Source organism: Syngnathus typhle, linkage group LG15, assembly GCF_033458585.1.
Source record: "Syngnathus typhle isolate RoL2023-S1 ecotype Sweden linkage group LG15, RoL_Styp_1.0, whole genome shotgun sequence".
Taxonomy (NCBI): Eukaryota; Metazoa; Chordata; class Actinopteri; order Syngnathiformes; family Syngnathidae; genus Syngnathus; species Syngnathus typhle.
This window is the reverse complement of record NC_083752.1, coordinates 6,104,209-6,118,402: the sequence shown is the minus strand read 5'-3', so window position 1 is coordinate 6,118,402 and position 14,194 is coordinate 6,104,209. Positions and strand designations below refer to the sequence as shown.

Genomic DNA, 14,194 nt, shown 5'->3' with positions numbered 1-14,194 from the left:
TATCGTAAAAGAAAATGTCTACACTAGCCCTGTGTGTGTTCTGGCTCTTCACTCCGAACCACTTCGAGCTCCTCTTTGATCCCACTCAGGATATTTTGCCATTAAAGAAGAAGAAAAAGAAGAGAGAAGAAAAAGAATTCCAGCTCAATGTCTGTCATTTGCTTGCTACTGTTGACAGGTAAGATGCTCTTCTTTTCATTGAAATACAGTAGCTTTAAAAAAAGAAAAAAAAACTAATCTCATGCTAATCTTTAACTGCAATATTTTGAAAGACGGTCATGCACGTGGACTAAAACATCTTCAAGATCAAGTAGAACCGATGTTGTCAGTTCACGACCACGATTGTTCAAACTTCATCAGTGTCGCTTGTGGGCGGCCACATGGCTCAAAGTATTCCGGAGAAGCCAAAAAGATCGGCGTTGAATCAGCTGACGAGAGCCTTGCTGAGGAATTACGACCGCGGGGTTCGTCCCGTTCAGAACTGGACCAGCGTGACCACCGTTTTCGTCGACTTCATCTTGCAGTCTGTCCTTGATGTGGTAAGTTTACTTTCCGCTGTAGCCTTTCAAAAAGACTAAGCTGGCTTTCATTTCAGGATTCCAAAACGCAGAGTATTACAGCGAGTATTTGGTACCGACAGGTGAGTTTCGTCTCATCGTAACATGAATGACAACGCTTTCCAAAAAAACTCTCATGTGTGCTTATTTAGATCTGGACGGATGAGTTCCTCGTTTGGGACCCGGACCAATTTGACGGGATCAACGAGATTTCGCTGTCATCCGACGCCATCTGGATACCCGATATTATCGTCAATGAACTGTAGGTCGACATCGATGACACGAAATGATCTAATGATACGTACTGACGTTTGTCGGCCTCGATCTGCGTGCAGCGTGGCCGAGGGAAGGTCGCCGCCCATCCCGTACGTCTACGTCAACGCGTCGGGGTGCGTCAAGAACTATCGGCCCATGCAGGTGGTCCTGGCTTGCAGCCTGGAAATGTTTGCCTTCCCTTTCGACAAGCAGAATTGCAGCCTCACCTTCCGCAGCTGGCTACATTCCGGTGGGCGGGCTTTCCCTTGTCTGTAAAGACGGCAAAGTTCAAGCGGGCCGGACGGGCGGCACCGTGTTGTGCATACAGTCTGAGCGTGCAAAATGAACAAAAGCGTGATTGTTTCCAGTGCGTGATTAACGCTGTTGATCGCTTCCTCCGTGCAGTGAAGGAAATCGACTTGGCTCTGTGGCGCAGCGAGGAGGCCATCGCTAACGATCGGCGGCAGTTCATGAACGATGGCGAGTGGGAGCTGCTGTCCATACCGGCGCGCTACTGGCGCCTCCAGCAGGACCGCGCCGACTACGCCCACGTCCGTTTCCATGTGCGCCAACTTTGTATCTGTCATATTGGCCGCATGTGACATTTGCGGACAAAAGGACGGACGGGTCTAGCCAGCTAATGGCAGCTGATGAGGCTGGGGCTGTTTGCGAGAAGAAGAGAGCCTCTGATAGACAGGCAAAGGGCGAAGGACCATAATGAGACTGTCTCAGCGGCTGACTGATCAATGAGCGTCTTGTTAGCGGCGAGGCAAATGGCCCCATGCATAGGCAGCCCCCTTGCAGGTGGAGCGAGCGCCCACCCGCCGGCCAGGCATGGCTGCTGCTGCTATTCATTCATGCAGCTCAAAGGAGCCAGCCCAGGGCTGTTTGATGAAGGACAACTTCAGCCACTATACGAGATCATTTTGGGGAAACAAACACATTTAACATGTGACGCTGCACACAAAGCTAGTCACTATCTTGTTTTCTGCTTGTGGCGTCCATTTTGAAGCAAACTTGGCTTTGTGCCCCCGCAGGTGTTGATCCGAAGGCGCCCCCTGCTGTACGTAGTGGGCCTCCTCATCCCCAGCATCTTCCTCATGATGGTGGATGTGATGAGTTTCTACTTGCCCGTGAGCAGCGGTACCCGCATCGGCTTCAAAATCAGCACACTGCTGGGCTACACCCTCTTCAGAGTCAACCTGATGGATGAGCTGCCCGCCACCGCCGTGGCCACGCCGCTCATAGGCAGGAAAAGCGCTACGTTTCTCTTCCATCACAGTCGTTCCCACTGATCTTAACCAAAAACCCCACCCAACTTCTTTGCGGCGCAAGGTGTGTTCTTTGCCGTGTGCATGGCGCTGCTCATGCTCAGCCTGATCAAGTCCATCCTGGTGGTCAAGCTGCTCCACCACAGCCAAAAGGAGGTCCGGGAAATGTCAGCGTCGGCCTGCCTGCTGGACAAGTACGGCCTCTCCGAGAGCTCCGCTGTGAGCCTGGACCGGCTCGACCGTTCCGAAGGTAGAAAGATTTCCAGATTTTGTGTTGTGGTTCTGCGAGCAACGTCCTTGAGCCTTTTTGGATCTGCTTCCTAGATTTGGAGTTTGAGCCCTCGCCGGAAGAGGAGCCGGGCCCGCCCGCCGACATCGGGGAAAATCCTTGCAGCTTGGAGCATCTCCTCAGGGAGCTGGTTTCCATCCGTCTGGCCTTTTCCCAGGAGACCTCAGAGTCTTGGGCTCAGTCCCAATGGCTGGCGCTCTGCTCCAAAGTGGACCGCTTCCTCTTCCGCCTCTACCTGATCATTCTGGCCGTGTACGCCGGGACCCTGCTGCTGTTTTGGGCCAGCTGGAGCTTCGCCTGACCACACGCGTGAGATTCTTTGTGCTCCAAAATAGAAAACAACACAAGTGATGCCAATCCCTAGAGATTTAGAGCACAAGAACTTCAACAATTTACTCTTCAAGCACTCTCATCAAACTTGCTCCTAACCTGCTCGAGTGTTGCTCTCAATAAAACATATCTGTCATGCCTATGTTTCCTTGTGCTCTTGGGTGTAACGCAACTCGGCGGCACGCAAAATATAACAGAGACAGAAGATGACGGAGGGAGGGAGGGAGGCAAAGCCGTCGTAATGATTTCCCAGCCGTGGAAATGTACTAAGCGATAGTGCATAATGAGCCGGTGGCACCCAGGGGAGCGACGTACTTTCATCCCCGCCACTGCCGCCACAAAACAGATCAATAAAAAGCATTCCGAGTTGGGCGATGGCTGCGTCTCCTATTCCCCCCCCTCCCTGGTGGCTTCCTAATAGTCAGGATGAGAATATGAAAAGTGCGCCACAGTGGAAAGGTCTATATTAATGCAATTTTTAAAGCTCCATTAGCTAAGACGGCATACATTTTGGGCAGGTAGGAGGGGCCTCTCAGAGAGCCGGGCCAAATGGGGACACGCTAAGCACATTTTCACAACAGGACGGACTCGCTATGAGAGCCACATCAGCCTGCTTTGCCATGTTTCTCTTCTTCCTTATTCAAGGGACGTGCACAGGTAAGCATTCTCCTTTGGCAGACATCTGTTGACATGATTGTTGCTCAGTGGCATCCAATCAAATGGCAGCAAATGCAAACCGCTGAGTGAACGCTTGCAAATATTTCAGCCAAGCAAGTGGGCGGCGGCGGCCGCTTGGCCAACGCCACATTGGTGCGCCTCTCGGAGTTTTTGAGCGCCGGCTACAAGAAAGGGGTGCGACCGGTAAAAGACTGGCGGACGTCCACCCTGGTGGCCATCGATCTGATGGTCTATTCCATCCTCAATGTGGTGAGGATTGACGGAAACTGGTAAATTGAATATTTTGAACATCTGTTTTTGTTTTTTTTATCATTTCCCCCTTTCACCTGTTTCAACAGGATGAGAAGAACCAGGTCTTGACGACGTACGTGTGGTACAGACAGGTAAAGGTGGCTCTGCTGTTTACCAGCTTCTATATAGATATGGATTTTTGTGACGATTGTGCTATTCTTGAACCTTCAAGTCATGGACGGATGAATTCCTCGTCTGGAATCCCCAAGACTTTGACCAGGTCAAACAAGTTTCTCTCCCGACTGCCAACATCTGGGTGCCGGATATCCTCATCAATGAGTTGTGAGCTTCGTCCGTCCGTTCGCTCGTTTGCTCGTCTTTTGGAGCCTTGCCAGAAATGTTGTCGAAATTTGCGCCGTCTGTCATCCCGACACGCAGCGTGGACGTGGGGAAGTCCCCCGACATCCCGTACGTCTACGTGAGCCACGACGGACTGGTGCGCAACTACAAACCCATCCAAGTGGTCACCGCCTGCACGCTCAACATCTACAACTTCCCTTTTGATGTCCAGAAATGCAGCCTGACCTTCCAGAGCTGGCTCCACACAAGTATGGGCCCACGCACTCGTTCGGATTGCAGTTCATTAAAAAGGCTCGGGCTTGTGGCTCCGTGTTCTGTCCGCTCCTGCTGTTGGGGCGAGACGTTGCCTCGATGCACTCACGCCGCCACTGATATTATGTTCCGTCGGCAGTTGACGACATCAACATCACGTTGATGCGCAGCCCCGAGGAGTTGAGGGAGGACAAGAGCGTCTTCATGAACCAAGGAGAGTGGGAGCTGCTGCACATTCTGTCCAACTACAAAATCTTCAGCGTGGATGACGACGACTACTACGCCGAGATGAAGTTCCATGTGAGTCCAGTAAAGTGTTACTTTGGATTTACGCTACGGGCTGCTCGATAACAGACAGCGGGCTAAAAATGGCCCCCGGTCCATCGTTTGGATGAAACCAAAGCAAAGCATGTCGACAGGTGGTGATCCGGCGCCGTCCGTTATTCTACACGGTCAACCTGCTGCTGCCGAGCATCTTCCTCATGGTGATGGACATCGTGGGCTTCTATCTGCCACCTGACAGCGGTGAGAGAGTTTCTTTCAAGATCACCCTGTTGCTGGGATACTCGGTCTTCCTCATCATCGTATCCGACACCCTGCCCGCCACCGCCATCGGAACGCCGCTGATAGGTGAGCGATCGCCGCCCCGCGGGGTGAGGGGGGCCCCGTTCGTCTGTCCGACTGACCCATCTCGTCCGTCCGGCCTGTGCCGTAGGCGTGTATTTTGTCGTTTGCATGGCCCTCCTGGTGATCAGCCTGACGGAAACAGTGTTGATCGTGCGTCTGGTCCACAAGCAGGACCTACAGCCCCCTGTGCCCCACTGGCTGAGGTACTTTGTTCTGGAGAGAGCTCCGGTCCTCTTCTGCATCCGCAAGAAGCACCGGCTGTGCTCCAGACTGTCCCCTCAGGCCTCGGATATGGACGATGACGACGACTACAAGGGCGAGAACCGGGCGCTCCGTCACACCTGCGAGATTGGCCGGCGGCACCAGAGGGAAGCCGCCGCGCTGGCTCGGGGCCTGCCCCCCCACAGGGATCCCGTGGTGAGTGACATCCTGCAAGAGGTGACCGCCATACGCAACTACCTGGAGAAACGAGACTACGGCAACGAGGTGGCCAAGGAGTGGCTGCAGGTGGGCTATGTTCTGGACGTAATGCTTTTCAGGGTCTACCTGCTGGCCGTGGTGGCCTACAGCATTACGCTAGGCACGCTGTGGTCTGTGTGGCAAGTGGCCTGACGCCAGAATTTCCAGGCTCCGTGGCAAAGAGAAAAGGAGTTCGGAGGCAGCCGCTTTATCCACGTCACTCATTTATGAAATCCCAATGCCTCCCCCATACATTATTTAGGACGTCACATTATCAATGGGCAAATTATTTATCAAGTGTGTCATGACCACGATGTTCTCTTACAGTCGTTGTGATAGCCTACTGACGACGTTGTAGTTCTCTCCCCCAGCCAGAGAGCGGCGCTGTCACTGTGCATTTCTCCGTTGAAGTCCTGGCTGGCTCCTTGATAATTTTAGTCCAAATGATTTTCAATGAAATAAACTGATTTTAGTGTGCTTTATATGTCGTTACACAGCAGTTTCAACTCACCAGCTTGAAGTCATTTGATAAAAGTATTTTACGGTTTTGTGGAAAAACAAACGAAAATTCTTTTTACCAAATTCAATGGAATGAATGTTAACCTTAGAAGGCTCAGACCAAAGGTGATGGCTTATCTCAAGATATTAAATGACGCAGACTTCCTCCCTTTTGCTCCTTCCTTCCTCCCTTCCTTCCTCATTGGCCCCAATAACATTCAAGTATGAGCAGTGAACAATTTCCCCCACTCCTTGTCAAAACGACAGAAAATGAAGATAACACAGTCAGTCCGTCAGGTAGCATAGATGCTAAGAAGCTTAATAACAACACTTAAATTGTATAAATGACTCCCCTGTAAAATCACCAAGAATTAATTGCGGGCTACATGAAAATCAACAGAGCGAAGTAGGGCTAGAGTTGTTTTACTCCAACAGGGGGCGCCATTTCCATTTTTGTCGCCTTCCACCGGCGAGATCGGCGCAGACTGCGCATGTGCTTGGAATCAAACTATTCTAACAAATAAACATATTTGAAATGAAACAGGGAAACAATCAAAATTCTACATTTACTCAGCTATGTAGTACAACAAAGATTTCCAACTATTTTTACAGAATGTAAGAACATTTTGCAATCATTTATAAATAATTTGATCTACTTTATTGTATTCTTTTTAATCCATTCTTTAGTAGCACCCCGAGTTTGAAAAATAATAGAAAAATTAGACTTTACTTTTGTAATTAGGAGGAATGTACGTATAGATAATTAAAAACAATGGTTGGTGTAAAATTAAGGGACAAAAATCCAGTGAGAGTACAAAGACAACTGACATAAAGTCCATTGTTTATTTCCTGTGTGTACAATTGATTTTTATAATGAAACCCATAAATAAAAAACAAACAAAACCAATCCACTCACTACAAAAAGACAATATACTGTTAGTAGGATGTAAAACCCCAAAGAAAAAATTCTTTAATATTTTTTTCACGATCAAAAAGGCACAACATTGACGACTTTAGTGACAACATGGAAGGACCTGCAGCATTAAATGTTTATTTCATTTTTTTTTCACACTCCATCAGAGAACACTGAAATGTTACAAAGTGATGCGTCTGATTCTACATGGAAATGAATCCAAAAACAAAACGTAACATCAATATTAACAGACGGTGGCGAGACATATGAAAACATGTTGCCACAGTGGGAAGTTGTGAAAAAAAAAAAAAATCGCACATTGTCGTTGGAAAAGACAAAGGACATTTTTAATTTTTTGCAAAGCTCTAATGCAATTTTCAATGATAAGAACAAAAAAAAAAAGATAAGAGAACAAAAAACAAAAGAAAAACTAAAAAAATAATTGGGCACCTTCTACGATTAGGCTAAGATTGGGTGCTGAGGTAGACAAAAACTATAGCAATTCAAATCATCATCATTAAAATAATAAAAAAGAAACACTATCATCTTTAAATTTCTTAATAATACAGAGCAACTTCTGAACTGGCACTTGTGTTGCCACCAAAATGGAAAAGAAACAACCAATAAAAAAAAGCTTTTTTATGCTTAAAAAGAAAATTGTTACGCTTGGTCCGAACGGAGCAAATTTGTTGGTCCTCAGTGCTTGGATAAAAATAAAATAACTTGGCGCTTTTTTTTTTTCTTTTTTACATGTTGTCAATATTCTTTTAAACATACGTGGAGACCTTGATGGCACATGGGCGTGAAATGGCGAGAAGGAACACCACACCAAAAACACACACACGTACAAGTGCCTGCTCCAGGGATGCCATGAGTGCCACTGTTTTTTTTTTTACCCACGCGCCCTAAAAGCATCATGTTGGAGGAAGAAGAAGAAACAAATAATAATCAATCAAAAGTACAGCGTTACCTTGAGATACAATGCCTATTTACTCAAAATACGCGTATCTCAAATCGTCTTTCCCCACTGAAATGAATGGAATTTCAATTAATCTGTTCTTGCTTCCAATTTTTATAAACAAGAAAAATAGAACTCAATATTACTGGACATTATAAAAATATACAGTAATGACAATCAAATAGAGTGTCAAAAAATATTTTGGGCCACTTGTATGTCAAGGTGCCACATTACCTCATGGTTGAATTAAGGGGAAGAAAAGATGGTGTCAACAGTCTATTGATATACTTTTTTTCCTGATAAATTTTCTTTTAATGTCAGCAAACCTGTTGCTGTTTAACAAAAAAAAAAAAGGGAATGAAAATCAAATTAAACTATCAAATCAATAGCCCACGAATTCTGAAGAAAAAAATGTGTATCATGACATCCCATGGCTGCTGGCAGACAACATTTGTTTTTCCAGTTTTTTTGGCAAAATCTTTTATCCGAAAATACAGAAACAGAGCACGTCTCCCCCCCCCCAACAATTTCCATGTTTAGGCACACAAACAGTACGGGAAAAAACATCGTAGAGGAACACTGAGGGAAGAACGATATTGATGCCAACAAGTATATAGAGTTACATCATTTTCCAACATAGAAAGAAAAAAAATAAACAGTGGCATAGAATAGAAGTTTTGTATCTGATTTAGTGCATTTTTCCACGAGTACGCACACACACGCATAGCTATACACACTGTCAAGCGCACAGGAAAAGGAGAAAACATTCAAAGGACAATGACGTCATTGACTTGACGGGTAAGTGTTGCATTGTGGGTAACGATTGATTTGTGAGATTGTTTTGCTGTTGATATTTGCAGGTGATGTCGTGGGGTAAGAAACAAAAATCCCCAAACCTCTCGGCTCACAGTGTTACGGGACGTGCCATCCCTTCTCTTTTACTCTTTTCAAGTACAAAACAAATAATACAAAAAGATAATAATAATAACAAGCTCACGGTCAAGTTTGATTGATAGAATGGTGAGTGACAAGTACTCTCGTTTTTTCTTTTGTTTTGTCGTTGTTGTCATCCCAAATAAAGTTGGCGGTAAGATTTTTTTTTGTCCTTCACCTACAATGTAATTGACATCCAGAAAGCAACACTTATTATTATTATCATTATTATTACAATATGTTCACACGATATCAAAGAGGAGCAAGGCAAGAATTACACCCAGAGAAAACAAAACAAAAGCCCAAAAAAAAAAAGAGACCAATGTGTGCCCTGCTCAGACTCTCCACAAAAAAATAGACAGGACTGACACGCAATACAAAAATATCACAATTTGTTGCTTTTTTTTTTTAATATCAAATCACCTCCGTTGAATCTTGTTCAGGAATTCATTTTTTGACTTTTTTTTGTGTTGATGATTACTAAACGTCCAATTGTCCATCGCACGCTGCAAAAAACCCTAACCCAGAAAAGACCTCCAGCACCATTTGATCCACCGTTCACATTACAAAACTACAAGTCTATTCACATATGTTCAAGTGTCTACGTTCGTTTTTGAACCTGCGAAGCAATAGTGCTTTCCTCTTATCTTCCTCCTCATTTTGCGCATCACTTAAGGCTTCAAAATTGCTTTTTTTGTATTATTTTCTTCCATCCCAAAATGTTCTCTCGGACTACATCCCCATTCATCAATCTCGATTATGGTAATTTTTTGACTTTTTTTCTTTGCTTTAAAATGAACGTATTTCCTCAAATAGTGGCCCCGGGGGTGGCCCAGGTAAAAAAAAAGACAGCCAATAAACAGGGTAGCCAGTAAATTAAAAACATGAATAAGCAGAAGATCAGGTAAATTAAAAAAAAAAACATGACAAAGTGGCAATCAGGCAAAAGTGAATAAACAACATCATCAAAAAACGGCAAATAAGCGGTGAATGGGTGAAAAAGTCAAATAAGTGAAGTTTGGATAAATTGGATAAATACAAAAAAAAGGGCATTAGGCAAACTAAAAACACAAATAAGTGGGAGATTAGGTATAAGAACCAACACAACAAATAATTGGGAGTTAAAATCAGGTGACAAACATGAATATGCAAAAAAAAAAAAAAAAAATCGCATTAGATAAAAAAAGTGAATAAACGTGGGAGCCAGTAAACAAAATGCATCAAGTAAGCATTGCTTTAAAAAAAAAAGCAAAAGCGTGGGTGTAGGGATGAGGCTTTTACATAAAAAAACAAAAACAAAATAACAAACATGGACCAATGATGACCCCCACATTTTCATTCATCCAAAAATGCAACTTGGTAGCGGCTGCTGTTTTGGTTAGCAACAGAGCGAGCTAAACTGACTTCCGACTTCACCCTCCCTGAGGGCAGTGTCGACTGGCGGGAAGGCATTTGTCAAGTTCAACAACAATGATTTGAGAGGGGGCCGCTATTTGAGGAAATCCGGCGACTCAGATTGGAGGAACAAAAAAACGTAAGCGTGAGATGAAGTAGCAATGATGAAAAAATGTGCTTTTGCCAAAACATGAACTTAAGAGAGGTAGCTTTTTTTAACAAACACACACAAAAAAAGGACAAAAATCAAATAAAAAAAGACCAACCTGCTGACTCCAACAAGCGCGGTTAATAGTAATAATACCAAATTTGGTAGCACGCACAAACTAAATCTCATCGCTGCCGCGGCACTTTTGAAATGTGTGTCTGCGTGCGCACACACGCTCATGCACACGCTCACGCACACACACACAAACAGCTTCGTCACGCTGTGCAATGCATCTTTCCGACTCGCGACGCTAACAAAACACGGGGTTAACAAAAAAACAAGAAAAAAACCATGAGGTCACAAAATGAGGTAATTCAAGTATGAAGTGAAAACGAGGAGATGAAACCACAGAGAAAAGAGTCCACGTTTCCATCGCCCTATTGGTCCCGCCCCTCTTCGGCAATCACCCGAATACTCCAGTTGACAATTCCCGCTTTCGCTTCCTTGGATAGCAGTGACTTTCCTTCACCGGGCCGGGCGGTCGGCGTTTTCGGGCTCCCAAATTCCCCAGCCAAGCTTGGCGTGCAAGTCTTTTCACATTCACGATGGCACCGGCCTATTTCCGACATTCACTACTTCGAGAGCAGCCGTTTTTCTTTCCCAAGTCTGACGTTTTTTTTTGTGGTTAGTGTGAGATAAATGAGAGTATACGCAGATTGCGGCGGTGTATTGCTGTGATTAATGTGAATATAAAGCTGGACTGATATCAAACAGAAACTGTTGTCGTAATTGCGGCGATACATTGATCGATGATGATGCAGAGCGGGACAAAAATATAAGTCAGTCTTTCGACACCCGGACTGGGAAGACTGACGGCCTCCCCAAAAAAAAGCAGCAATGTGAAGCCCCTCCCCCTCCCACCCAACTGATCATTTAGGTTCATCATTTGTTTTCAACGCTCCCGATTCGTCATCTACTGCATATTCCGACCGGCTGAAGATTCTCAGGGGCTATCCCGGGGAGAAAAAAAAAAATCGACATGACCTGCCGACGTTCAAGTACTCGGTGGGCATTTTTGCTGGAGTCGTGGGGCAAGGCTCCAATTGTCCAATTTCTGTGCATACCCAACAATTCTTATACTAAGGACACTTTTGGGGAATTTTCTCAAGTGTGGATTCTCGTTAGCGCCACACCAAGAAGGAAGAAGTGAAAACATTGCTGGGCATACAATGTTTTTTTTTTTTTGAAGCTCCATCCATTTTGGTGACCGACCAATAATAGCCAAGGCTTTCTTGGCCTTGCCAGAGGTCTGCGTGTTCAAACAAAACAAAAAAAGAACAAAATCAATTTCAATGCTGCTCCAGGTATTCTTGTTTTGAATGGGCGGCCATTTTTTTGAATTTGCATTCATTTCTCAGCGGATAATCAAAATTGGGCAAATGTCGGGCTACTCGATTAAGTGCCATTCTCGCTAAAGGAGGCGCGTTAGCGAGACGACCAAGAAGGCTTTTGAGCAGATTTGGAGGGCCTGCATCAACAACAGTGATCCAATTGGGGATTGTTTGGTCGTTTGTCTCGTTAGCGCCATGACACAAAAACGATTTAAGATATAAGCTCAGAAAGATACAAAAAGGAAGAAGCCATTTCACTTTGGCGTCTCACCAACATTGCTAGCGGTAGATTTTCAAAAATGGTGGCTATCTGGTATGTATGTACACAATTTGGTAGTGATCCAAATGGGGCTTTGGCTGTCCTTGGCAGAGGTCTCCACTCGTATCAGTTGCAACAGCAACTACCACAAACACAAAGTGTTAAGTTTTCTTCCTCACATTGTCATCATCATCATCACGTGACCTGAATTTGTGTGGAGATTGGTAGGTGAAAGCAAAAGAAGTGACAAAAAAAACAAACATCCGTTATGTCACATGCTTCGAGATTCTACCAAATGCTATTTTGTCTGGGTCCGATAGCCCTTGAGAATCTGTCAACGCTGTAGCAGCAATACTTTCCCTGCAGCTCTCGTGTTTCCGTCACGAGGCGACCTGAACAACTGAAAGAAATAAAGAAAGGAACACAATGCGCACTTGACCCACCCGGTGATTCCGAACTAACAGACTTCGACGTCTGTCCGGGAGGACCCTTCGTTTGTCATTGCTTTTGCAAGAAAAGACGCTAATCGGTCTTTCGTTCTTTTGCACAGCTTGGCCTCGCGCCTTCAAACTACATTCCCCTTCTACCCGCCCCATCCTTCCTTCCTTCCCTCCTTCCCCAATACCTTCCTGCGTTTAGACGTAGCAGAGGTACAGGTAGGTCTTCTCGATGCGCCAGTCCGGAGGGATGTCTTCGGGCTTGTGGCCCTTCATGTGCTTCTGCATGGCCGACAGGCTGGGGCAGTACTCCAGGCAGATGGTGCATTGGTAGGGCGAGGCGCCGTTGTGGGTGCGCAGGTGCTTGATCATGGCCGAGTAGTCCCTGGATCGTTGGTGGCACAGCTTGCACTCGAATGGCTTCTCACCTGAGGAAAAAGCCCAATTCATAAGCGGACCTTGTTTGAAGACAACAAGGCTCTCCTGTACTGACTCGTCGAATATCCGAGCGTGTCGAGAAAACGGGCCGAGACTGTGGAGTACGATACCTACCGGAACGCATAGTTCATGCTAACAACGCTAACTGCGCGCTAATGATGCCAAGTGAGCTAACGTTGATGTGAGCGATGTCGGGGGGACGATCCAATCTAAGACATGTAAATGGCGACCTTTTGCCAGAAGCATTGGGAGAGAGGGGGATGGCAAATGATCAGGTCGCCGCCGTCCCAGACGTGGCCCGCCTCCCCTGCTTGACCTTGACCGTGCCAAGGAAGCCAATAAGCGTAAATACACGTGGGCCAGCCCGACGGCTGCTGATATCGATAACCGCACTGTAAACAAGGTGGCCTCACATAAGCGGCTAATAATGAATCGCAAATGCCCCCTTCCCCGGCGCTATTGATCCGGCATCGGCATTTGCGGGGGGAGGGGGGCGGGGAGTCAGGCTCCGCGGCGCTTGTCGATGATTCATCAAGCGGCTGCCTTTTATGTGAGGTGGCCTTTGACGGCGAGCTTGTCGCTCCTTCTCGTTATCTGGCGTTCGAGCTCCCCCGCTGCGCAGCCCCCTCTACAAAAAAGGAGTTGGATGCGTGTGGAGGTGGGAGCCAATTATCGGAGAGCCTGCCTTGATAGTGTGTCTTATTGAAAGGGAGATGGGCGCGTGTGCCGTGCGTGTCAATTCGAGCTGGGCCAGCTGTAGTTTTTAAAGTCGCTTGTTTACATTATTGCGCATTTTAATTTCCATTATTTACAATTTAGGATGAAAAATGTCTGTAAGAGGGTCCCGGGGTCAAAAAGTTTGAAAACTCTTGAAATACCGAATTTGTGTGCGAGGGAAACAGCAAGGAAGCACAAGTGTCCCGATGGGCTTCGCCGATCAGTCTTAGCTGAGCTCCCTTTGGCGGCGCAGGCTAGCTTATCACAGTGTCAACATCTTTATGGGGCTCTAAATATACCCCGATCAATAGGCAGTCTTTGGAGACATTCATTTACTGTAGCGCGGCAACAAAGATATGCATCTGCTCTGCTCTGCCGTGTGCGTGCGTGCGAGTAGCACATCATGTGCTGCAGCCACTATGTGTGACAATGAATGCATTAGCGGAAAAGCTCATTCCCACTCAGCAGTAGGGACACACGCATCGTCTAATGACATCCAGATAGAGGTGCCGGATTAAAAGAAGTTTTAGGGACCAAATTAATATTGCGGCACGCTTGTCCATCATTTCTACTACCAAAAGACTATTTGTGTGATTCGCGAGGTGCTGCTCTTTTGGGTTAGCAACAGTTCCGACGGGAACAAAAGCGTCCGCAAATATAGTCGAGCCGTTGGTCAACTGAGCTTCAAATGATCAACGTGATCAATGTGAGAAACAACTTGCTGTGCTACTTCATATCTGCTAACTTGTTCTGGATTTCCATTTAGTAGGGGAATACAGGGCAAAAAGCTCTCAACCG

At 46.0% G+C, this 14,194-nt stretch overlaps 3 protein-coding genes across 3 annotated transcripts in view; 2 read left to right on the top strand and 1 right to left on the bottom strand.

Annotated features, from left to right (window-relative positions):
* The first annotated feature begins 378 nt into the window (after nucleotides 1-378).
* On the top strand, nucleotides 379-2,673 carry htr3b (5-hydroxytryptamine (serotonin) receptor 3B). The gene is made up of 8 exons (XM_061300134.1): nucleotides 379-539; nucleotides 596-640; nucleotides 710-819; nucleotides 893-1,062; nucleotides 1,218-1,375; nucleotides 1,850-2,060; nucleotides 2,148-2,333; nucleotides 2,408-2,673. Exons 1-8 carry the CDS (start codon nucleotides 381-383, stop codon nucleotides 2,671-2,673), a joined length of 1,305 nt encoding a protein of 434 aa, XP_061156118.1. The 5' UTR covers nucleotides 379-380.
* A 555-nt stretch (nucleotides 2,674-3,228) lies between these two features.
* htr3a (5-hydroxytryptamine (serotonin) receptor 3A) lies at nucleotides 3,229-6,046 on the top strand. The gene is made up of 8 exons (XM_061299471.1): nucleotides 3,229-3,359; nucleotides 3,469-3,629; nucleotides 3,719-3,763; nucleotides 3,844-3,953; nucleotides 4,050-4,219; nucleotides 4,363-4,523; nucleotides 4,643-4,853; nucleotides 4,939-6,046. The coding sequence occupies exons 1-8, from the start codon at nucleotides 3,296-3,298 to the stop codon at nucleotides 5,460-5,462; spliced, it is 1,446 nt and encodes a 481-aa protein (XP_061155455.1). The 5' UTR covers nucleotides 3,229-3,295; the 3' UTR covers nucleotides 5,463-6,046.
* Nucleotides 6,047-6,636: 590 nt separating this feature from the next.
* Nucleotides 6,637-14,194, bottom strand: part of zbtb16a (zinc finger and BTB domain containing 16a) — a 65,935-nt gene continuing 58,377 nt past the window's right edge. Inside the window, exon 7 of the mRNA XM_061299470.1 lies at nucleotides 6,637-12,669. Within this exon, the coding sequence (XP_061155454.1) occupies nucleotides 12,440-12,669 (230 nt within the window). The 3' untranslated portion in view covers nucleotides 6,637-12,439. The remainder of the gene's footprint in view (nucleotides 12,670-14,194) is intronic.